The following is a 26,001-nucleotide window of genomic DNA, read 5'->3' on the forward strand; positions in this document are numbered from 1 at the left end:
TTACTATGATTTAATAAAAGCCTCTCGATTTCTTCAAAAACAGAAATTTGAAAACCTGGCAGAAGAGATATCAAGGAAGATTCTTAAAGCCAAACCACATTTTTTTTTCTAAAGTATTTTCAGATTCTTTATCAGTTTGAGAAGAGCCCAGGGACCTTTACTTTATTGCAAGTTTTTCTTTTTACAATTCTGAGACACAAATACTACTTCATTAATTAATGAGGATGTGTAGAAGAAATATGAGCATTATATCTTATATCAAAGATGACAAAAAAAAAACCTTCAAGATTTGTTAGGTCAATGGTTCATAAATTTAACATGAACAAAGAAGTGCTTCTGTTTGCAGCTGAATTTATTCAGTGTTAAGAAGTCAATATTTGGTTAGACTTTGTTCCTTACTGGACTTCCACACCAGTTTAATATGGATTATTGAAATCCAGTTAGTGGTTGTCAAATGATAGATATTAATAACTACAAAGGAACTGCTCTGTGTACTCCTGTCCTTAGCAATACTTTTTTGGAGAAGATTTTTTTGGAGGCACCAATTATGGATGTAAACAAACCCATCTGCTGCCATGCAGGACTACCTCAGAGATAAAAGCAAGATTCACAAGGGTTCAGAGAAGCAGCAGCACCCTTCCCTTGGACAGTCCTCTGATAAGCCAAAAAACTAAACCCTAAGTGCTTTTCCTAAGAGCATTTGAGCAAAGTTGAGAGCTTAAATCTTCTTTTTGATAACCAAGGACTTTTTGTTTGTTCTGTTAGTATCAGCCCTACTACTTTTCCCTTGGAGGAACAGTAAAAATTTCACTGCTGCAGTAAGTGAATCAAGTTAGAGCAAACATTGGCAGATTGGGAAATTTTCAGTTCAAATTTTGAGTTCAGCTAACAGACAGAAAATACATAATTTCATATGATATTACAAAATCAAGACATAAATACTTCATATCAAAAAGAACAACACTGAATATTTTTATTGTATTGTACAATTATGTATTGTTCTATACAGACTAATAAAACAAGATACCACAGCGACCCATTGCTTTTCCTTATTCACATTTCTGTAAGCAATTTGGTATCAGAAATACAATAGAATCATATTTAAGCAGAATAATAGTATTAAGTATTAAGATATAACCTCTCCCCTACGTTATTTTCATCAGTCCCATGACACACTGAGTAAGAGTTCTAACTACTGAAAGTATAAATAGAATTAAAATGACAATTTAAAAGAAAAGACAGTGACTCACAACCAATAAGAGAACATCATGATGGTGATTCAAACCAATGTACAGACTTGTCTGCTTCTAACTCTTGGTACTTTTTGACAGAGGGAATGGTTTATTTATTTCTAAATATTTTAAGTCTACCGAACATTTTTAAAGGAATTTGCTAAGAGTGCTGCACTGGCACTAGACTTGGTGTAAGAAGAGATGGTTCTACCTCCTTTGGCTGCAATAATCCTGGTTGATTGGAGCCTCAGGACAAGCCTTACCTTTGCAGTGTCTGTGTAGCACATCTAATGCAGCAATGAGGAACTCGTGTGCATCTTGTTGCTCGTACCCTGCTAAATGCCGTGCGTGAGTCCATACCAGGTGCAATAACCTATATGGAATGTGAGGAGATCGGTGCCCAGAGTAAAACTGCTCAAAGCAAAGAGAAGGACATGACTGTTAACAGCTTGCACAGCCTCAGTGCATTGCATTATTAAAAAGTCAAATTAGAGCAATTAGTCAAATCAATTTTAAACCGTTTAATTCTGATGGCCTTAATAATAAAGGGTAGAGACAGCTTTTGTCACAGACTACTGGAGAAGTAATCTCAGAACTGAGCAGCTCAGTTTTCTCCCCTGAAATTCCATCAATTTGTGATGGATTAGCCTGAAAAATGTGGGGGTGCAGAGAGTGGGGTAGGCAGACACAAACATCACTCACAATTTGCTTACTGATACCACTGGCTTTTATTAAAATAGCCTGGGGAGGAAAGAAAGGAAAAAAATCCTGCATTTGAAAAGGAGCAGCAATTTCATTCACAAATTATGTGAATGAAATGCCCCCCCCATATCTGAACAAACACTGAAGATGAGAATATTAGATGCTGACTGTCAGCCAATCCCTGACCCATGGCAACTCTGCATCCAAATGCTGTGCACATTCCAATTTTATGGAAAAATTTCTAAGCAGGGCAGCAGCCTCATGCCAGTACTGGCCTTTCACTGTAAAAGGCTTTAAAAACAACTTTATTGAGCCAGCTGTTTGCAGAGCTGAAGGTCCCCATTCAGTCAGTGATCCCCAAAGCCAGCTGCCATCCCTGCTCCAGCAGGGTGTCCCCTGCCTGGGAATCTGGTGCTGGACCAGCTCCTGCATCTGCTCCTTCATCTGCTCCAGTCAGAATCTGATGTACTGGCTCCAGAGTGACTAAAACTGCCCCAGGTGATTCTGCCAGAGGCACATTAGAGAGTGCAGAGATGAATTATTCAGTCAGCACAGCCTGACGTGAAACACTGCTGCTGCTGGGGGTGACACAGCTGGGGAGGGAAATCTGCACCGGGCAGGAGGACACTGCCCACAGAAACTTTTTTTAATTCAAAACTAGCCAGGTCCCACTTGAAAAAACCCAAACAAACAAAAATCCCCCCAACCAACCCACCCCAAAAAAACAAGTCAAAAAGCCACCCATGCTAAGGGTCTGTGTTTCCCTGGGTTGAGGTTCAGCCCTTCCTTTATCCCTGCACAGTAATACCAGTTCTAAAAGCAAAGCAGGGATGCTCGTGGTATCCCCTACAGGAGTCAGAAAAGGCCCAGAAGAGTTTATTCACTTGACAGAGTAACATTTTATTTTTAAGAAGTGAACATTTTTGAGTCATTTTGCCTTCCCTCACCTTCAGCAAAGGTGTCTGCCAGTAAATGCTGCCTGCAACACCACAATTATGTTTTCCCAAGATCCTACCAAATCCATGGCGGTTTCTTTTCAGTTACTCTTCCCAAACAGAAGACAGTAAGTGGCAAATACACAGAACAAAAAACAAGATTCAAACCCCCAGCAGTATATAATTCTCATCCTTATTGGAAAAGTGAGCTTCCTTCCCCAGCCCTGAGTTTCTCCCTGCACAGTCTCTGAGCATTTTATGTAAGTCCAAGTACAGGCACTGTGCTACAAACCTGCTGAGAGAAAACACTGTATTTTAAGGGACAGGTTGGAAAAGGCAGCACAATCTTAATCTAACCCTCATATTGGTGGGGTTTCCTACATGATTTTAGTGTATTTCCTCCCACAGAAATTTCTTCCTCACAAGCTCCACTTTTCCCCACCAAGAAGCTGCACCTCTGCAGCCAAGCACCATAAAATGCTCCTATAAATACAAAGATCAATAGTTACTCTGATGCCAACAAGGATGACACTGAGGGACTGGAGCAAGAGTGTGGTAATTGAAATCTGCTGATGCAGCTGCTGCTCAACATAATTCAGGGAACTGCAGCAATAAAACTTCCCTGTTCTGTCACTCCTTACAATTAGTCCCAGAGCTCTCTGGTCATTTTAACCACCAGCACTCCATGTAATTACTCCACTGCAGACACAAGACCTGCCAGCAGATTTTACATTCTCTGCTGCCTCAGTAGGATGACAAAGATCTGACATGAAGTTTTATCAAATTATTAATTATTATCACACAAAAAACTAGAAACCTGCCTGGTAAGAATGTGGGGTGGGGGAAAAGCTCCACTGCTCAAGTAAGTATTAAATATAACAAAGAATCTGAGCACATTCAATAACAATATTTTAACTGGAATGTATAAAACATCCATCCCATCTCTGTCATTTCCTTGCTGCTGAGAAAATCAGCCTATCAGAGCAGTTCCAGTCCACAAAAAGGAAAAGAGTCCATGTAAGTTTTATTCCAACCTTTTCACTGAAGTGTGCAAATATAAACAATGATGTATTTGCAAGTCACCTTTAAAACACAGCTGTTAAACAACTCCTAACTGTTCCAAACATAATTTAAACTTTTTTTTTTGTTTAAATTTGTTTTCAATTCAGCAGTATCAGTTGTTTATATTGGAGAGAACTGGTTTGAGCAATTTCAAAGTGCTGGGTAATACACTGCTTAATTGCTATTCCAGGAAAAAAAAAGGGAGGGGGGAGAAAGGAACAAACCAACCAGGATTCAAAGCCTCTATTCTTACACAGCCCAAGTAAAACTAATTTTGTTTTTCCACTTGAAACACTTGCTGTTGCATGATAGAAAGAATCTATGGAGGATTTAGAAGACTATAGGCTTTGTAATTTTCATTATTGTTACCAAAAATATACAGAAAACAGTGAGGCTTTAAAACAAAACAAGACCCCACTGTACACATCTGTACTTATTTCTCCTCCTCCTCCTGCCAAAAACATGCACAGAAGTTTCTCAATTATGTGAAAAAACAGATTTATAAATTTGATTTATCCTGCACATGTATCTGCTGAACAGTCTCTGAGCTTTGTAATTATGAGTTCATAGGCAGAAATCCTGTACCAGGTTCAAGTCTAATTTGAGAATTCAAAAACTCCTCTTGGAAATTGGTTCTCCGTAAAGACTTGAAATTTTCTGGCAATTTACAATGGATTAAAGGACTGGGCAACACATGGAACACATGCAAGAGAACACCTTCTGGAGGCTTCCCAAAGCACAATGGTTCAAACAATCACAAAATACATTTTTCTTGCATGAACTCTGTATGTTCTTCACTTCTTTCAGAAAAAAGTACCAAATTTTACTAAACCAGCACAAACTCTATTTTCCATGATAAAATTCAAGCTTCTGTCTATGTAAAGAGCCTAACTGCATTTTTCTCCCTTCTAGTACTTTTGTTGTAACTTATTTTATACATAAGTCACTTCAACAGCAGCACCTTCAAATATCAAAGCCACAAATCATCTCCTTTTCCCTCTTGGTCCTCACTTCTCAACTCTTCCCCTGCTTGTGCTGCGTGCTGTGCTAGGCTCACAGGGATGAGTAATGATGGGAAAAAGGAAGGGTTTGTTCCTTCCACCTCTGAGTGGTTGCACTGCATTCTGCTCCACTCCCATTCCATCTATTCCAGTCACAGAGCACGTGAGGCACAGATCTAATCCCACCTTCCTGAGTGGTCACTCTGGAAAGGATTTAGATAAACCTCAGGGAGTGGACCATCCTGAAATTCATTTTCATTGGTGAAGCAAGATTACAACACAAACACCAGTAGGTAAAAAGGAGTGCACCAACCCAACCCTTTCAGCCAAAAGGCTCAATTAATGGATTCTGTGTGTTCCATCTTCCCCCTACCCAGCTTCACCACTATCTGTTACTCCCAAATCCTTTTCATGCCTTTTCTTATGCAGTGTAAGTCATGTCATGATTCTATTGAGAAATGGGTTTCATGTAGCACAAAGAAGAATGTTAATTGATGCAGTCAGATATTTTTAAAACAAACAGAGCTCAATGCTTGGTGTGTCTGCCAGAAAAGCTACCAGGAAAAAAACACCTCAGTCCTGAGAACCATCTGACAGTCATTACTCACCACCAATCTACTTCAAGGTGGAAGAACTTTGTAGCTTCCTATTTATCACAGAGAAATCACTCAACCTATATAACTACATGATCTTAAAAAAAAGAAATAAAGTGGGATGGGTAACTTCTGTTTAAGAGGCAAAAGAGCAAAACTTGCTTATTTATATATAGTAAGTTTTATTTAATGTTCAAAACAGTCTCTCTTTTCCTCCCCAAGAGCTCCCACTCAGGCACTCTGCAGATCCCCTGGCATTCCATTTGCCTAAGATCACACCTTCAGAAAAGAAGGGTGGAGGGGAGATGAAATTAACCCTTGCCCTGATTGTTTGTCCCTGGGTAAGATGCTTTGGGATAACCACACCAGCTAATCCTGGTGGGAAAGCTATGCAGAAACAAGACAGAACCTGAATCAAAGTTTCCCTGGTAATTAAATTACAAAGGAATTCTCGGCCATAGCACTGAGATCTCCTGGTTTGCCCTCCTTTGCTCAGACCTCAGCTCTGCAAAGGCAGTGACAGACTCTTCACTACAACCACTGCAGAGAGCTGGGACATGAAACATAACCAGTCTGCTCCAAAAATTGCAAGATTTTTGTTTTAATTCTGAAGGCAAAGAAATTAAAACTCATTGGGAACAGAACTGTACAATGGGTGCTGACAGAGCCACAAGCACAACAAGGTATTTACTGCTTGTGAGTTAAAATACACCAAGTTGCTTACAGACCCAACAGCTATGCTTAGGAGGATTAAGCTCCAGTTTTACTTCTAGGAGGTTGAGTCACTTTCTGTGTCCTCCCACAGCACATGGCTGCAGTATTTAATGTGAAATAAGGACAGGGACTATTGCTGTCTGCACAGTCTGGTGTCACAGATATGGCTGTTCCCTCATCCATACACCCTCATGTTGCAGAACAATTAATTAATAGAATTAATGCAACTGTAGGCATGAATTTTGACTTGAAAATGAAGGCTGAGCTTCCCAAAGTTGTGTATGAAATGAAACTTGATTACAATTGAAACTAACACAATAACACAAATGCTGTGTTTAAGCCCCATTTTGGGTAACAGCCTGTTCTTTGTTCCATGCTCACAGTAGAGCAAAAGGCATCCTGAGCCATCAACAGGGCTCCGCACACAAAAATGGGAACAAAAATCATTACCTGGAGAGTCTTGATCTTTCCTGCCGCCTCTCAATCTGTAATGTAACACTCATTTCCCCTTTCCCAAGGGATTTTTAAAAAAATGCATGTGTAAATAGAGTGTGGTGATGTTCAGCAGTGTGAGACTTTATATCACTATTTGATGAAAGGATATTGAGAGTAAAATAGTTCCTTATTTTTAAATAAGGAAATAGGTTTCTCCATTAACAGTGTACAGAAACTGGTATTTCTATACCATGACTGATTTTTTTATCTAGGCATTGTGGTATTTCCCCACTTAACTGCACATCTGGTTTCAATAATCCTACAGCTGCTACCTATTGGTCTGCCTGCCTTTTGTTTTTACCTCCTTTCCTGACAGACTCAGAACAATTGAAAAATAGAACAAAAAATAAGAAATGTAGCATACAGCTAATGACTGATTAGCAGAATGAAATGTTGCAAATCCTCAGAAGTCTTGAGTATAAGCAGAAAACAACTTTTGTACTGGAACAACTAAGGGGGCTTTACATTCTTCTATATATGTTTAACTCACCTGCAGTGACCAAAAAGAATCATCTCTGGTGAAAAAGGCACCGGAGTAAAATCAAATTGAAAATCACAAGATAAAGGTAAAGCTATTTTATGTTGGTCCCTGTCAGAATGAACTTCCATGACAGCACATCCACAGAAAACCTGCTCTGTGTACAGACATCTCCAGCAATTTTAAATGCTCCATGACAGCATGTGCACTACAGCTCTTTCTGTTTTTTTGGTTGGTTTTATTTTACTTACCAAGAAAGCAGATTTACCACTGAGGGAAAGGCACAAACCTGGGTTTGTTTTGGATGACATCTTAAAACTAGGAGCCCGTGTCCACCCACAGTCCTTACAATACTGATGTGGAATTAAGACAGATAATAAAGCTCTTGGACTATTTATTAAGGAAAAGCCTGTGCTCGTCTCACACAGCAGGAACCAGACCTACAGAAAAAACACACTGCAAAGCCAGGTTCCTGAATGGGAAAGGGAAAGAAGTGCAGCTTGTACAGGGAAGACAAACTGTAGCAACACATTCACTTCTCTTAATCCTCCTTCCTGGCCCTTACTGGGTTTGCACATAAGAGATGACAGAAAAGATGTTCCTGCTGGTGAACAAGCACTAAATTGAGATCATTAAAATATTCATACAGACCTACATAATCCAGTACCTTAAACCACAAGGATGTATACTACTGCTTCCTTCTCACTCCCATTATCACCTGAAGAGCTCGTGACATATTTTCCAGTTACAACTTGCACCTTTAATTAAAGCACACATTCATCTTTAAGACTAAGGATTCCCAGATCAGTCTCAGAAGAACAGGCAGCACTGTAATTATTTCCCATACCAGCTTTGCCTAAACAAGGGTGACTTCACAATAGGACTTAAAAGCCATTAGTTTCCCTTTCAGCAGCTGGGTATTTTTGACAGCCAGGTCTCAATCTTTACTGCTTTGTATTACTACATTTTGAGGGGAAACACAACTTGCATTCCATTTATATTTGCAAATAGAACACAATTCCTTTTGGGCTAAGAAACAGCATCTGTGGCAAGGTGATGCTTTGTGGCAAACAGCACTCACCTCCTGAAAAAGCGTAGACATTTCACAGACCAGACATGAGCTGGGGCTTTGCATTTCACATTTGTGCCTGTCGGAGAGGAAGAAATCTCGCAGCAGTGGAGTGTGGGTAAGTGCCTGGACAATACAGTTCATAAAACATGTGTTCCCAAGATTGATTAGCCCTCGTAGACCTATAAAGACAGAAAGGGGGAGGGGATGCATAAGCATTATCAAGTTAAAAAAATGGTAGATTTGCATTTTTATATAGTTTCCGCGATATTGCCATGGATTTACTGTATTACATGCACAGCTCCAAATACAGTTTTATACTGGTTTAGGGAGGCTATTGATAATTTTGTACTCAAGTCACAAGAAGCTGTAGAAGCTTTCTGAACTACACTAGGATTTTTTTAAATTCTAAGAAATAAGGAAACCTAGAAGTTCAGCAACACCAATACCATTATTTTGCAAATGGCTGTCGTGCCACATGTCACCAAAACATTTCCCTCCCCAAGACTGATACCAAAGTGCAATGACAACAACTGCTAAGTCAGTACAATAAGAAACCAATACATTTAAAGAAACCAGTGAGTAAGTTTTCAGATTGCTTAAAAAGCTTTCCCCCATGCAGGTCATGAAGCCAGAACAAGGTTCTTGTACTGTTATAATCATCATCTTTCTAAGACAGGCAGCAAAGGAAACAGCCCTGACGAACCAAGTCAAACTGTGACATCCAATGCAGACTTCAGACATTTTAAACCCAAGATCTGAACAGAACAACTTTAAAAAAAAAGAAACTCTGAACAACACTAATTCCACACTTGTTTTAGGTAAATTAAACATTAATCTACAGCATACATCAAAAAATTCAACTTGGTATAAGAGGATTCATCACACCTTAAGTCAAACGTTCAGTAATGCCCAGAGACGATTCCTTGTGCTTGGAAACCAAGATGCTTAAAGGAAAGCTCTTTTGTTGCACAACAGAAGAGAGGTTAGGAGTGGGGAAAGCTTTTCAGTCATTTTGCAAGGTCTAAGTGAGAAGAAAAACATGCTCAAATCCTTGAGTATTCTTCCAAAATATTAACATAATACCACCATACAGGAGCACTAAACAAGAAGAGCATCAGGTGGCCAAGAATGCTTATTTTTAATCAACAACTTACTTTGAAATGAGATAAAATGCACCGATAGATACAACTCTGGTATTGATTTAAAATCAACACAATCCTCTTCTGCAATAAAAACAGGATTACTACAGAAACATTGAAAGAAAACACAACAGGATTACTAGTCACAGAACGAGGAATTTCCTAGTCATTCCATGGGATGAAAAAACCTGTCAGCTGGCAGTGCTGTGGTAATTAGAAGTGGTGCAGTTCCCGTGCAGTACAGCAGATAGTGCTCCAAGGGCTCTTTAGCATCCTGCAGCAGGAGGGGGTGTGGTCCAGTTGCTATGTTACCACTGAGAACAGGCACCACAGCAGCTTGAACTGCACCCAGAGCTGAAGGCAGGGACACAGAGCACTCCTGAATCCTTTTTCCTGTATCTAAAGCAACATCGACCTGCTTCCAACAGCTTCCTGTTCCTTCTGTGTACTCACAGGACAAAGTTTCTCATTATATTACAGTGACTTCTACTGGGCAGAAGCTTGTTGCAATTATTTGCTTGATTTTCATGCTGGGAGGCAGTAAGTGTGTGCACAACATTAGCAGAGTGTTAAATAGTTAATTTGTTGGAGCAGCTTGAAATACTGTGTGATGCTTCAGCTCGGTCCACAATCCTATTTCAATTCCCAGCCTGTGTCTCTGCAAACAATGTCACAACAGGAGGGGGCTCGTGCTGTGCAAGTGGAGAAACATTTTGGTACCTCTTGCTTACCTCTCCCCTCGTTTTCTGCCATTTAAAATTGACTGGATTTATTTAAATCACAGGCTGTGCTCACAGGAGGTTGGGAAGGCTCCCTGACATGCATTTTGAGAAGCACAAGATTCTATTCTCTCCCTATTTCTCCCTCTGGTTAGCACCAGATTTCAAAGCCAGCCTGTTCAGCACAGAAAACTAGAGGAAAACCACTAGTAAATCTAGAGATTCCCCCTAGCACTTTTTGGTGTCTAACAGAGCAGTCACAAAAGCAAACACATAAAGGCAGCTTTTTGGAATCATTTATTAAGCATCATTTATTACATGCCTGTGGCTGGACCGTCTTTCCCTGTGACCACAAGAATCAAATCTTCCTTAGAGTTGCCACCAGGAGACAGTTTCAGGCATCAAACTCAGAATGCTCTTGGCTTACTCTGCTTGCTTGGTCTTTGCTGTCAGTTTTTCATGGATCTAAATGGAGCAATTCACGTGCTGGGACTTCACTTGAATGAACCAAGACAAAGCAACCTGCAAAACAGACAAGGCTGAAATGTGAATACTCCAAACTCCAATAAAAATCAGAAAATGGTGATTTGTAGCAAAACATGAGAACTTACTCAGTTGAAATGGGAAAAAGGAAAGCATGACACATCAGTCTTATCCTTGTGGGAGCAATGACTGCAGCTGCTGTACAGTCTCTTAAACTGGTGTTTGAAATGAAACAGGTATGAGGAACTACAGCTCGGGTACTGCATAAGTAATTGCAGCACACTGGAAAACATCAGAATTTGATGTAGGTAAACTAAAGAGCTGACAGAACTCAGAACAAGACATCCTCTTGTGCTTAACTTTTATGAGGAATAATGAGTTTTGTTGGAAAGAAAAACAGCCAAAAATTAAAGCCTGTACAGCGCTCTGGTCAAGAACATACTGAGAATGTAAAAGCTTTGTGCCTGCCACACCTATTCCCTCCCCTTTAATAAAGCCGGGCAAGGTTTTGCTGGAACAGTCAAGCATTGCAACATGTGGGTCATAAATTAACAGAAAAATAATGTGCCAAAACCTCACATGCAGCAGTCCATTTGTGCTAGAGCACCAACAGTGGTCTCCACCAGGCTCTAATCAGAGCACAGTGTCACAGCCTAAGGATTGTCAGCAGGCTCCAACCTTGACTAATAGTAAAGCTCTGGTACTTTGCAAAATTCTGCTGCGCTTCATAGTGTTGTCTTAATTTTTGCTTCTTATGAATTGTTCCGAAATGAGCAAGGGCAACCTGTGAGATACTTAATATTTTCTACACATGCATGTGTGTTGTTGTGGTAAATGTATTTCACAGGAAAGAAGTTTTAGCTCTGAACCATGCTGATACAATTGTTAGTATTGGAATAAATTAATGTTGCTGAGAAGACAAAATTGTCATGTATGGTATAATCATAAAAGAAGGAAATATCCTTTAATCATCATGCATGGAATACAAACACTCCTCTCATTCTGCCAAAAGCTGGGCAGGCAGGACATAAGCAAAGGCAAGAAATCTACTTTTGCAATGCGTTGAGCACAGGGAAACCCATTTGGGAAATTCTTGGTACATTTGGTCTCAAGACTGGATTCTGGCTGGCTTACCTTTGTCAGCTTCAAGTCTTCCATCTTCTTCCAGGAATGGGTTCTGTTTTTCCACTGCTCAAAGCAATAGATCTGCAACACTGGGCAACAATGGTTGTTGGGATGCAGGGAGATCCAGAGCACTGGTCCTGCCAGTACATCCACGCAGGGGGGATGAGAAATCCAAGACAAGATAAGGAAATTCCACTTCTCCATGAAATGCAACTCTACAGCTATTAGAGGTAGGGAAGCAGGGAAATGAGAGGACCACATATGAATATAAAATACAGAAAACCCAGTCTTGCCCTCATTGATGAGGTTCTGTTTGCCTCTAAACCCAGGCTTCAGGCTGGGACTGGAAAGAGCAAACAAACCAGTCTGAACAGAAGTTCCCATGCAGAAACCTTGGATTTAGTGGAATGAAGGTTCTGGAAGGAAGAGCAGCAGTCACTGGACAACGCACCTTGGTGAGACAACCAGGAGATGATTCAGATGCAATGAAGCACAGCCAGCCTGAGATCCGCTCTATAGGAAGCCCAGGTTGGCAACACCTTAGAGCAATCCTTGTCCCCTACCCCCAGCTCCCCATCTGGTGTTGATGCTTCCCTGCAGCTCCATCAGACAGTGTCACAAGTCAGTGCAAGCTGAGGAAGAGCTCACTGAAATATTTAAAGACAGTTCAACATCACACTTGGAAACAAACAGTGCAGCACAGCAGTGAAGATTTCTAGAATAATTTTGGGTATTCACCCCATGTCCATCCAACAAGAACTGGCAACAACATTTAAGAGCATTTTTCTGAAAGTATTTCAGAAGAGGACTACCCTACTTCCCAGCACCTAAAACTACAACCAAATTCTCTCCCAGCTCTCAGGTTTCAGGTGTAGAACATATCACACATGACCTAAATGGAGCTGCCACAAACACTGGCCCAGTGAGACCCAGAGCTGCTGTTCCACCTGCATGCCAGGAGCAGCAGTTTTGCTAATGGGGTTAGTGACAGCAATTATTTTCCAAAGCTAATCCCTTCTGAAATGTTAATACAAAAATACTCATTTCAGAAAGCAGCAGTATACAGATATGTGAAATTACAAGTCTACACAGGAAAACTCATCACATTCTGTGACACCAGTATCACGTGAGTGACCAAAAAGCCCCAACCATGCAGTTTTGGTTAATTTATTCCCCAACACTTCAGCTAAGCATCCTTTCTCAGGGACTGAAACCCACAGTAACTACAGAAGCAGGAACACTGAGGCAAATGAATGATAACTTTTTCTTCAGATGTTCTTACAGAACATTTTTTACAAACCTACCAATAACACATTTAGGTATTAAATTGTTTTGACAACTGTTTAAGAAAAAGCTACAGAAACTTCTGCCACAGCCAAATTAAATGAAGAAATTTCAACCACATGATCTTAAAAACTAACTGAACAATTCAACTACTTCCAGCAAACACAGAACATGCAATCTACCCAGAAAGAAAAAAATCATCATGGTAGGGAGAAGAGGAAGCAGAAAATATTGGTTCATCAGTAGATCTTTTTTTCAATAGAGTAGTTTTGACAGCAATGCCAAGCAAGGGATTACATGACAGATCAAAGAAGTGGAGATGAACACTCAGGGCAATAATCTTCCCTTGTTGGGTTACTGCTGAACCAGGTGAAAACATGCTCATGCTCCCTCTTTTTTATTTTTCTGACTTGACTCCTTTTCTCCAGCTGTTCAGGGCTGCCAGGTCAGTCACTGCTCAGTTTGAATCACTGTAAATCCCCCTGAAAACAAACCACCTTCCCTGAGCTGTTCCACCAGCACCACCCACCCACCTCTCACCCCCTGAGCTATTCCATCACCAACAGGCACAGCCTGGAGGGCTTCACTCACTCTTCTGTTCTACCCAACTTTTAAGCTAAACCTTTTAAATCACAAGTCAGAATAGAGTTCTAGACCAATACATCTTAATTTAGAAAATAAGATCAGCAATATATTTTTTCAATTTTTTCTATATATGTTATATTCTAGACATGAATATTTCACTGTACCACTCCATTATCTAAAAATATTTCTTGAATATCATATATATGTGTGTGCATATCAAGATTCATAAGTCATGCTGCAGTTTTGGGAGGCTGAGAGGATGACAGGGGACATTGTATTTAAATAATATTGTTATAAAAATTTGGATTTTGTTTTTCCTGTTTTAACTATAAGTAAGTATTTTCATTTGTCACCGACAGGAATGAAATAAAAACCAGTCCCTTCATCTAAAAGCCTTGATAATACAGACAACATAATATAATACAGAAAAGACACTGAGTCCAGAAGCAGTCAGCATAAGACTATGAAAAATAACTCTTGTAAACAGAGAGAAATAAATTATAGGACTTTTTAGATACACTTCATTGTGCACTGCATCAAAACGTACAAGTTTAGCCACCCCTACACAGCAGAAAGGCAAATAAATCAGAAAAGGCCTTCTGGAATGAAAAAAAAAAGTCATTATAGGAAAAAGACATTTGAATTTTAAATAAAACCCCATCTTTTTCCCATTTTCAGCTAAAAGTTTCTGGATCACTGCATTTTTTCTATTGCTATTTAAGTAACAGATTGTTCAACAGCAAAAAAATTTGCCTTATGTGTACAAAAGGAAACTGTCCATGAGTTTGTATCTGGTTGAGAACCCTGGAGTCCAACTACAGGAGCTGCTACACTGGAGGGAAGAAGAATATGCCATGAGTGGCACAAGTATTGCAAAACCATTAACTGTAGAGAGAAAACAATATAGTCATTATTCCTCCTTGGATGTATCAGCAGCACCAGAAGACAAGGGCTGTTTATAAGGCTGAATCATCAAACCCCAAAGTTCTCAGTCTTGGTGTGTCACTGCTGTACAGAGTTGGAGGAATTCATCCTCATTACTGACCTGTTTCACTGTTAACACAGCTCTACCCCGAGGCAAAACCAGTTCAGGCAGTCCTTTTAAAGGAGTGATCCAGACACAATTCACACTTTACCTGAGCAGCTGACAAGGCAGACCCAAAAGGGGAATGTGTCCCAGCACTGAATGCAGGCTGGCACCTCAACCAGGTGCTTGGCATGTACTCACTTTTCCTAAGGTACTCGCTCCTGACCAAGGGTGGTTTTGTTTTTCTAAAAGAGAGTTAATTTCCCACCTTCCAGATTTCAAATGGTTCAAAATAAACAAAACAACACAGCCGTTCGTATTTCCCAGTCTGTAAGAAAAATCTTACCTTATGTGTTTTGATTTAAATCCAACACTTAAAAGCATGTTCAAATACTTTATTCAGGCTCACAGGGCAACTTCAAGTCTTTTTTTGGATAATTTCTGGCATATTTGTGTGCAACTGGGCAGTCCTAGAGTGACCTCAGCATTCCTAGGAGACTTTCCAGATTTATTCTTTATGTTGTGTTAGAATTGCCATTCAAAAGTGAATGTTTTTGTTCTTTTTCCTCCATTAAAATATCCATAAACCCATGAAAAGTTACCAAATGGCAACAACCCACCTACATTACATTGCCAGGAGAGATGCACAGTGAGATTTGCAGCAGTTCAGCAGCAGAGATTAATGCATTTTCTAGCACATCTATGAAGAGGACCTAGCTCATCCACACCACATGGAAACAACAGCACTTACTGAGACACCAAATATGTTTTTCCAGCATTTAGTTTGCCCCCACCCCTCTTAGTTGACAGGGAACTGATTGCATTCATTATTCTTATTCAATAGCTTCAGTGACATCACATAATACATACTTAGAGAAGGGACAAACCACATCAGGACAGTGCAAATGTAATTGGAAGACAAAACAATAACTCAAGAGCAACTTGTTAAAGGGGAGAAATGATCTGAAATCAATTAAATTCAATAAAAACAATTGTGAAGTAGGAAACAAGGAAAAATTAAGCGGACAAACAAAATAAGGAGCAATGGCTACAGTAACTCAGCCTCAACAACTTAATCTTGAGCTGTAGTTCTTCTACAAACAGCATTTTGGAACTGAGCAGGAATAGGAGAAGGCCTGGAAGTCATTCTGCTCTGGTGACAGGTAAACCTCAGTTACATGATGTCTGGAATTGAGCACCCATTTTAAAAAGAAATTATGCAATGTCAAGAACATGAGTAAAAATTTGTATGGAATTAATATCTGAGACTGGAGAAACAACTGAAAAATCCACTGGCTGAGTTAATTAATTACAACCAGATAGTGTTGGTGGAGGAACAGCCAGGCTGACAATTTTCAAGTATGTTACAGGCCACTACAATGAGGACTGTAATTAACTCTTGTGACCTACCAAAGCTATAATAAAAAAAGACTGAGCTCACAAGAAGTAAAATTTAATTAGATATTAAAAATAATTGTCTCAGTTAGAAAACACTGCAATGAGGGAGTCTGGGACTCTGAGTTGTTGGAGTGGTTCCAAAGGCAGCTCTGTCAGCCCAGTGCACCTAACTCACGAAAGGTGTTTGATATCCTTCCCTGTTTCTCACCCCGAGACTGCTCAGCCATTCAGACTGGTATTGCAGCTGGTACAAAGCACACAGACCAGCTCTGGCAGGAAGGGGAAGGTGAGGGCATTTCCACAGACAGCTCAGCCCACCTGATGCCAACTGCAAAGTGGTGTCACAGAAAGGATGAACTGCACTCACCCACCCCCTGCACACAGCAATGAGTGTCTGAGAGCTTCACCCAGTTCACAGCAGGCCAGGACACACAGACAGTGCCAGAACAAGAGAGGGATGCAGGAACTGTCAGAGCCTCCCAAAACCAGCCACCCCTCACCCCCTCTCCTGTAACAAACTCCCAATGCAAGCAGGTGGCTAAAAAAGCCACAGGCTGAGCAGTGAGCAGCCCTCATTCCTGGATCCCTACTCGGCCTCATGGCTCTGGAAACCAAAATTACCTGCCCTGCTGCCACTCAGGCAAGGTTGGAGAACAGGTAACAACTGCTGCTGGAATGAGGGCTGCTAACTCTCCTCAATGTTATTTTTAGACTGCATAGGTATTCTGTGCATGGGCTTCTGCATTTGTGGCTCAATGCATCACTCTCTCCATTTAGTAAAGCAAAAGAAGAGTCACAGGATAATGCAAAGAGATCCAGGGGCTCTGGTATTCATTACCTTTGTGTCACACATGCTACTGTGTGTCAAGGAAAATTTAAGTTTGCAACTAACAAGAAAGTTTAAAATCAATTCTGGAGGAGCTCAATGGAGTCCTTGTATTGTGCTGCACCTTCAATTAAAATCAACTCCACAACATTGACACAGCACTGGACCCAGGGTTCAGCATAGGAGATATGTGTTTGTAACTTATTTAAACAAAGAATTTCTAGCAATGACACAGAAATAACCAGCAACAAAAGGAGATGAGAATCAAGACAGGTTGTCCTTTGCCAGGTTTAGGAGCAAAATGACATCCCTAAGCAGTGACTACCAAAGATGGCTTTACTACAGATCCTTCCCCAGAGCAACAGCTTGGCCCCTCCACACATCCTACTCGGACACATATTGTTGGAAGAACCTAAGGGCAAGTGACATCGTTGGAGCAAACACATCAAACAAGTTACCAAGAGTATGAGGCAACACCGAGTGTATCATTTTATATTATTAATGCTCAGATGAAACCTCTGAGCCAGAAATGACTCCTGAGTGTGCACAGTGTGCCAGACACACAAAGTACTCTCCACACTCTACTTCCAACACGTATATCTTTGAGCCAATTCCCAAACTGATGATGCCAAAACAGGAGCCTTTCCACTGCCCAGATGAGTTCCCATTCCCTGCCTTAGGGCACACTCCCTGAGATTTCATTTCCTGGGGTTGCTCTGTGTGTTCAGCAGTGCGCAAGAACCGTGTTCCTGATCCTCTGAGGGCTACTGCTCAGCTAGGATTGGTTTTATTCCTGTTTCTCCAGGCTAAGAGCACTTCACACAAGGCAGGTGATCTCCCTGGATGGTGTGGGCTGTGAGGTTACAGCCTGTCACTACTTTGCAGTGGCTGCATGCCCAGATTAAGACCAAGCACACAGACAGGACAGGAGCACTTGATGTCCTTTAGGTTCTCCTCCTGATTTGGTGGCAATTGGCTCCTGTGTGCACACCCTCAGCTTGGTAAAATGAGTCAGCAATCCTAAAATATCTGGCAATACAAACAAACAAACCCCTTAAGGTTAATTTTTCATATGGCCTGTGTAAATAGAGAAACTGTTTCAAGCAAGACAAGGGATTGCAAGTTATCTCTTCCCTCTGAATTTAAATTAAGAAACGTGTTTCCAAAACAAAATAAAGTAAGGGGTTTTGATCAAGCCACTGAAAAGTGCATTGAATCTTCCATTAAAATCATAGGAAACAGCTGTAGAAGTTCTTGAGATGTCATCTGATCTGTCCCTATACCTCAATACAGATTTAACAGCACCTGTATTATTCCTGACAAATGTTTCTCTGAATTGTTCTTAAATCTCCTCAGTGATGAGATTCTGCAATATTCTCTGATGCCTCTTGTATTCTGAACTGCTCCAGGGTCTCATCTTTGTAAACAAACTAAGAACAGCAGCAACCTTAACATGGAAGATACACATACAATAGGACCTACAGATAAGCTCCCCTAGTGCTAGAGCTTCTGAATTAGAATGAATGTAATGCTGCAAACAGCAACAGCTTTACAAAAGCTCCAAACATGAGGGAGGAGATAACTTGTCCAAGATACTGGGTTATCACTGTTTTTTTCTATCTATATGGATTTACTGTCTCCCACAGCAAAGTTTAAGTTCAAAATAAATGTGGGGGAAAGGAAAAGGGGAGTTAAAGGAAAGGATCTCTGCATTATGTGAGAGCAGTTTGGAACCTTTTGGTAAGTCATTTCACAACATGAGGACCCAGGAGCACCCTACAAAAAAGGCTTTTTTTTTCCTTTCAAGGTCATGGAAAATGCCAGTTTTTGTATCTGTAATTTTGTATTTCAGCATTTTTATTGACCATCTGCATTGTGAAATTGTTTTTCTCTCTCAGGTGTCAGGAAGAAACCAATGCAGCACGTTCTCAAACCCAGAAACCTACACAGCATGTAATCATCCACAGCAACAATCTCTCTGTTTGATTCTCTCAGCTGAAATGAAGAAAGCTGAAAAAGACTTTAAGTTCTGCAGTAGAACTTGAACCAAACTTCTATGAATTCCTGTCCTGGCATATCAAGACCTGCTGAACAAATTTTTCCTGTCGTGCTTCAATTCGATCCAATCTCTGTCAGGATCTCAGCATTGAGCAAGCACTGGGGAACGTACACACAGGAGAAGGAAACATGTCACTGGAAATAACCACATCATCAAATCTACTACTAAATATCAAAGCATTATATGATCTCTGTAGAATATGAAGTGGAGGAGAAAGACAAAATCATAGAATCCTGGAATGGTTTGGGTTGGAAGAGAGCTTAGAGATCTCAAAATTCCAACCCCCTGCCATTCATTCCACTGGAGATGTGGAAGCATGTCACAACAAGAGCTTCAGAAACAAAAAGGCACCTATTCCTGAAAAGCAGAAAGAACAACATGAAATGTCACATTTAAGCATATGCATTGAACAAAATGCCTTCATTTACTGCTGAAGCCAGAGACCTTCTCAACGGTGGTGCTTGTTGTATATTCAGATATACAAAGCTGAACAAATTTAAAGTTGAATAAAGCTACGGAGAAGCTCTCAAAGCAACCAGGAGCTGCCCTGTCTCACAGACTTTATAAAGTTCAAGACATTGAAGTCCTAAGAACCAGAGCATGAAAAAAATGATTATTCTCATAATTGCTGGAAGGTCAGGAAGAATAGACAGAAGACATCCAGCATCAAAAAAGTAACAGTAGCAGGCAAAGAACAGGAAATATGTTTGTGAAAATGCCTGAATGATGGATCCAGAGCTTTATGACACCAGCCTTTAACAGCCAGTTAAGCTGTAGACCCTTCAAGGTGTTTTCCTCTGGCAAAAGAAAAGCTTTTACACAAAACAAAACACTTCAAAAGGTGGCACAGAATAAAATATTCTCTTTGCCCTCCCCCAAAGCAGCCAAAGTTAAAAGCTCAGCGAGCTCTTGTGTGCTCTGCACAGAGCACAAGGCTTGCAGAGAGAGCCTGGTGCAGATGGCACCCATAAAGAACAAGAGGTACTCCCACCAAACTGACAAAATAAAATTCACACCCGCAGCCGTCCTTTCCCCCCAATATCACACCATATGCTGCCTACAAGTTTTTACCCTTCCTCCGAACAGATTTCACAAATTAATAACTTAAGGAGCAGGCTAAGTGCCAATGAAATTAAATGCATCCAAATATATTAATATGCACAAATTATTGTTGATGAACTGGCACAGAGCTCGTCCAACAATCCACAACACACAAACCATGCCACATGCTGTTTATGCATATTCCTGTTTGCAGTATATACTGTATCTACCTTCTGGCCACATAAAGCCAACTCTGGAAGCAGACAGGAAAGAGCAGAATGGAAGGTCAGAGTAAATATAATCCAAAAGCAATCCACAAAAGAACAAAACTGAGATAGGGATGATTGGCCTTGTTGAAAACACCACGCTTGCTGTGCTGACACCGAGTTAATCAGGTGAAAATACAGTGGTAAATCAAGGTTTATTCAAATTCTTGGCTAGAGAGATCTATGGATGTCCCATCCCTCCAAATGTCCAAAGCCAGGTTGGACAAGGTTTGGCGCAATCTGGGATAGTGGAAGGTGCCCCTGCCCATGGCAGGAGATGGAACTGGATGAACTTTAAGGTCCCTTCCAACTCAACCCATTCTGTGATTCTATGATTTTTTTAAACATAAGAAAATGAAGATTCTCATGCTAAGGACACAGCTCTGCCCATAGCAAGACAACAGGCACTTGTCTATAACCACTGCAGCTCCATGGGCTAATTCTCAATTCCATATCTGTAACAACAAATACCTCATCTAAATAAGGTATCTGTTCAGAGGGCAATAAAGAGATTCTGGCCAAGTGCTGCTGTTGGGTTTTCCAGATTCTGATAAAAACCCATTCAAACAGATGACAAAGTCACTGACACCAATTGCATTTTTTATTGAAAGGCTGCTGTTTTGTCTGCATACTGAAGTTTACATAATGACTTAGCGAAGAAAACACGGCACAGGAAAAAAATTAACTACCAGTAGAGAAAGAGGTAAGACAAATAATTGAGTCAGAAAACATTTTACACTTGAAATCAGCATCTATGAGGGGAAAGAAAAAGAAGGGCTTTTTTGGGTGCTTTTCATTTAACTGGACTTAAGTGGTGAAGTTTCACCTGAAGAAGTGCAGAGCACAGTTTAGGAAAATCAAATCAAAACACTGTCTGTAAACTAAAAATAATGTGTCTGGACTAGTAACAACCATAGATCTACTTCTAAAAAGTCCAGAGCAGGAAAATCAGGTTTCAGTTAGAAGTTTGGAATATGATCCAAGCCCTGGATCAACAGCCTTGTCTTCTGAGGAATTTCCCACTGTGCAAACACACACAGGATATCTTCCTTTGCCTCCAATCCCCAAGAGCCACCTAGAGTTACAAAATTAAAGTATTTTCTATGCAAGTAGGAATGGCAATTTTCCAAGACAGGATAACAGAAAAATTCAACCCCAACTGCAATTTTCTGATTTCACATACAATTTGTACACTCTGCAGGGGTTTTAGCTGATGTGGAATGAAAACATCAACAGGACAGTTATACGCTGAGTGACATCAGCTCCTGATCTCCCTGAAAGAGGGTCTAAAATTCAAACAAATATTGAGGTAATAAGATCAGAACCCCCCTCATTCCTCATTGGAGCTGGCCAGGTGGCAACAAGGCATTATGAGGAAGTGTTCATCAGTCAGCTCTTCAGATGCTGACTGATCTTTGTCTAACAAGTTTCTACAACAAAAGTTTGCTCACTCTAAGCAGGAAAATGCTGCAGGGACTTCACTGATAACTCTGATGTTCCTAATCTTATTCAGGAGCAATTAAATCACAGATAATCAACTGCTGTGCAGATAAACCACACACAGAGACATTACTGCAGTGATGCAAATTGCTTTCTGGCACCAGCTTTGGAAAACCAGGTGACAAGTTCCCAGACAGTCAATACACAAAAAGGCAACTGCAGCATCCAATTTGGAATTTCTCCTCACAAAGCCTTTTGTAGAGGAAAGCTTCTATTTTATATTGATAAAGAGCTAAATTTAGGAAGTTTAACAAGATTTTCTGAAAGTACAGCTCTACAAACTTCAGAGAGCAAATCACTACTTGTGTTTTAGAATTCTTAAAATATTCACATCCCTCTAATTTTTCTTAGAATTCTCTGTAGCTTTAAGAGGAGAGGGCTTTTAAAATTTATTTTTAGGATCAGTTTTATCAATTTTAGACCTAAGAAATGTATTACACAATGGCCAGACATGCTAAGCTCGTGACAAAGTAAAACAGGAACAGAAGGCTCTCCCTATTGATATGAAAGTAACATTTTTTTTTATTTTACCAATCCAACCTTTCAAGAAACAATTTTTCATCAAGAAAACCATTTTAATAATGAAGTTAATACAAAGAAAGCCAAAGAGGAAACATTCACCTGAGTAGTCTTAAAGGTGGTTTTCTTTCCTTCATCACACAGCAATCTAAAGGAATTTAAGAATCAGAGATTTCTATTCAGGATGCACTTTGTGCAGTCATAACTTCAAATATCAAAGTATTACTCCTTACAAATCAGTAATTTAATTTTAAAGCCATAGCTAAAAATGTGGTGCTGTACCAAACCATATTTTTCAATCCACTTTTCCACTTGAGCTACCTTAAGTGCCATCCAAGGAGAAAAAGCACACCTGAGTGCTGCTACATTCACAGAAAACATCCAAGTACTACTGCAGCCTTCAACACTTCCAAGTTAGAGAAGCAAAAATGCTTCTGCTGGCTTGCCTAGAGAACAGAAATATTTTCCAGGTCACTGTTCCTCTTCCCTTGCCACCTTCACACAGGAGCTCTGCAATATTTATTCCATTTATGCTGCTCTTTGGCCCATCAGGCTGCTCAGCACTGCAGCTGCCAAACCCACCTCTAATCCCAGGCAGTTTTGGTTTTGCCACCTCTCCATCCCATCACCCTGGTGAAGAGGATTTGCTCAGTCTCCTGGAAAGGTTTGTCTCCCCTCTGCCTTTTTGCAACCCTGCAAATGGGAATCCCGGGTGGCTGCTGCTAATTACCCATGTGCATTGGGAGTCTAATTCTGCCTATTGTTAATACACCCATCTTTAGCCACAAAGTCACTTCATATGCTAATCAGAGAGCAGCTGATCCCAAGCTAATATTTCATACACTCAGGAGAATGGATCTGCTGGGGGTATTAATGACAGCACAGCAAGATGAGCTTGGAAAATAGTTCCCAAAAGATATTGTATCACTTCTGGTTCAACCCCCTAACAAATAATTTGCTTGTGAATGTGGAGCTTTGTCCCTTCCCTCTCCTGCAGAGGGAGGCCACTTTACAGACAAGAGGAGACTGAATAAATTAGATTTTTTTTTTCTTTTATGATGTTAGAATCTAATTTAATAGCTGTTAAGTCTTACCTAATTTTTCCATGTAAAAGTTTTTGTGTTTATGGGATGTTTGAAACATCAGTTTCAAGCCAAAAGCAAGATAAGCATTTCTATGAATATTGAATAATCCAGGACACTAATCAGTCCTGCTGCTGAGAGCAAAATAAAGTAACTTGGGAAATGTCTATGTTCCCCACAATATGCCATCCTTTCAGTCTGATCTGTGGAAAAAGCTGCGGCAACACAATGAAAAAAAATCAACATTCAAATGTTGGAGGTAGAACAAGGTCTGAGAATGTCTTGAGCTGACACAGCTTCCACAGAGCACATTTATGGTCTGAGTGGACGTGACATTCCTCCTGAATCTCCTGAAATACAGAAGCTCCATCAAAATGTCAAGTCAGGACACCAGAACATGCAATGTCCCACACAAAATCCACACTGCAAGGATTTCTCATCATGGCTTTTTGCCTGTAAGACAAGTCAATGTTTCCACTTGGTTAACAGTGTGTTCCAAGTCACTTTGAAGGTCCTTATGTGCAATATTGGGAACAACCCTGTACATCCCAAAAGACAGGAATCAGCACAGTTTCCACAGCCTGCAGAAGTGCTCAGTGTGAGTTCTCATTTCAAGAACAATTTGCTCAATGGCAAAATAGAGATTCAAGTCAAGTTACCTGCACTATCTTCTTACTAGATGGAAAAAGTATCTAGGAGATGGAAACACAGCATTTTAAAGAGAATCAAGAAAAAATTGTGGATTTCTGTTAAGTTTTTTCCTCATTTTTTTGAGGATGTGAATAAGAAATTCCTTCTTCAATGGGTTTCAAATTGTCACTCAAGTAGAAAAATCAAAAGCTGTGAGTTTTGCACATTATTTCCTCTAGTGAACTACCAGTTCAAGTCTCCATTATAAGATATTCATCTCATGTCTGAGTATTCTTCAGTTTTAATTCATGGTGCTGATCAAAGACAAAAAATCCTGCAGCTGTACAAAAGTTCAAACAGCTCAAAAAGCAGCAGACACATCCAGCTGTTTTGAGAAGCACCATGAGATTGCTACAAATCTGGGATAAAAAAATTCCCTTCATGTACCCAGAATGTTCAGCCATGGAGTAAACATCCACCTAAATGAGTGTCATGCACATAATACAGATGTGACAGGCAACTGCAACAAACATACTGTACCACCTAAGTGTGGTTTAGATAGGAAAAACATCAAGTTTAATGTATTTTATTGTCAGGGCTCAAAATCATACGCAGATCCTTCAAATACAAGTTCTGTACATCCTTTCAAGGCCACACCTGCCCAGGTTTCAGTCCCTTGTCCCATGTATTTTAGTTGTAACACTGATACAATTGTCTTACACAAATGCTGAAACAAATGTTGGCACAACCACCATTCCAGGTCATGGCAGAGCAGCAAATTGTTCCACACCCAAGTGATATCTGTGGATCTCTGGGGTAGGATAGAAAGCCACAAACCTCCCCCTGGCCCTCCTCTTAAAAACAGCTTTGAAAAGAGGATTTTATGCATAAAAGGCAGCTGGTTATGTTTTAACAGACTCTTGTGTAAACAGAAGTGCTCAACAGATGTGCAGCGCCTATCAGAGATGGTTATCAGCATCATTTTCATTTCCAGAACCAATAAAACTGGACATCATGCCTATTCTCTGAGCCATTTACCTACCTCAGAAGATAAACTAGATTCACTAATATCTGCTATGGGATTGATAAAAACCTGATTTCAAAAGAATTGAGTATTAGAAAAAGAGAGAAATGAGACTGTCCAGCTACTGCAGCATTTCAGTCTGCAAATAGGCTCTTCACTGATCTGAAACTGCAAACAGACAAGTCAAAGTGAGGGGAGGGAAGGCAAAAAGACTCTGAAGCAGATTTATATTTAGCATCAGGTTAGGTGGAGAGAAAAGGCTCAAGGACAATGGCAGGTCTTTTCTTCCTTGAGCTAAACCCCCAATGCATTTTTGTGAAAGAAAGCAAGTCTTCTGCTTTTAACTGCAGCCCAAAACTGCATTATGGCTCCTGGGTGCTTTGATTTTTTTCTTTACTTTCTAAATCTCAGCACACAGGCAGCTCCAGGGCTCAGGAGGAGAACTCTTAAAAGCAGGCCTGCAGAAGTGAGGAGATCAGTCACTGCCTTGTCCCCGTGCTCCCGGAGCTCCCCGCCCAGGCAGCGCAGATGAGATTTCACACCACCAGACATGGCCTTTTTAAACAGCCTGAAAGATTCCAAATCCTCCAAGAGCAAGCAGAGCAGTCCTTCTGATTGCAAAGAGAAACACTGAAATGTGCTTCAATTCTTCACAAAGGTCATGGTAACCTTCAAAATTTTATCAAACTTCTTCCCCCCCTCCCCAGCTCTATTATCTTTACGAATTTGTAATGTTCTTTACAAAATATACTGGAGTTTCTCAGAACACAAATCCCAATGTGAACTTGATGCAAGCAATCTTTGCTTAGTTAATTTTTCCTAGGCTGTTTAAAGTTTCCAAAGTCCAGATGTTTTTCCAAATGTCTTCCCTGTCCCACGACTGCAAAAACATAGGTTCTTTAGAATTACCATTTTATATACATTTTCAACTTACTCTGTGCTTCTCAGTCCATTTTTTTCCAAATAAATATACACAGACTTTGGATTAAATTACTTACTGCATTAGAAAC

General features: G+C 40.3%; 1 protein-coding gene across 2 annotated transcripts in view; it reads right to left on the bottom strand.

Annotated features, from left to right (window-relative positions):
* Window positions 1-26,001, bottom strand: part of USP22 (ubiquitin specific peptidase 22) — an 89,535-nt gene that overhangs the window by 16,165 nt on the left and 47,369 nt on the right. For both annotated transcript variants that reach the window (XM_030957863.1, XM_030957862.1), the window contains 2 exons: window positions 8,294-8,463; window positions 1,496-1,643 (listed from right to left, as the gene is read on the bottom strand). In XM_030957863.1, the coding sequence (XP_030813723.1) occupies window positions 1,496-1,643; window positions 8,294-8,463 (318 nt within the window). The remainder of the gene's footprint in view (window positions 1-1,495; window positions 1,644-8,293; window positions 8,464-26,001) is intronic.

The sequence above is a fragment of the Camarhynchus parvulus genome, chromosome 14 (assembly GCF_901933205.1).
Source record: "Camarhynchus parvulus chromosome 14, STF_HiC, whole genome shotgun sequence".
Taxonomy (NCBI): Eukaryota; Metazoa; Chordata; class Aves; order Passeriformes; family Thraupidae; genus Camarhynchus; species Camarhynchus parvulus.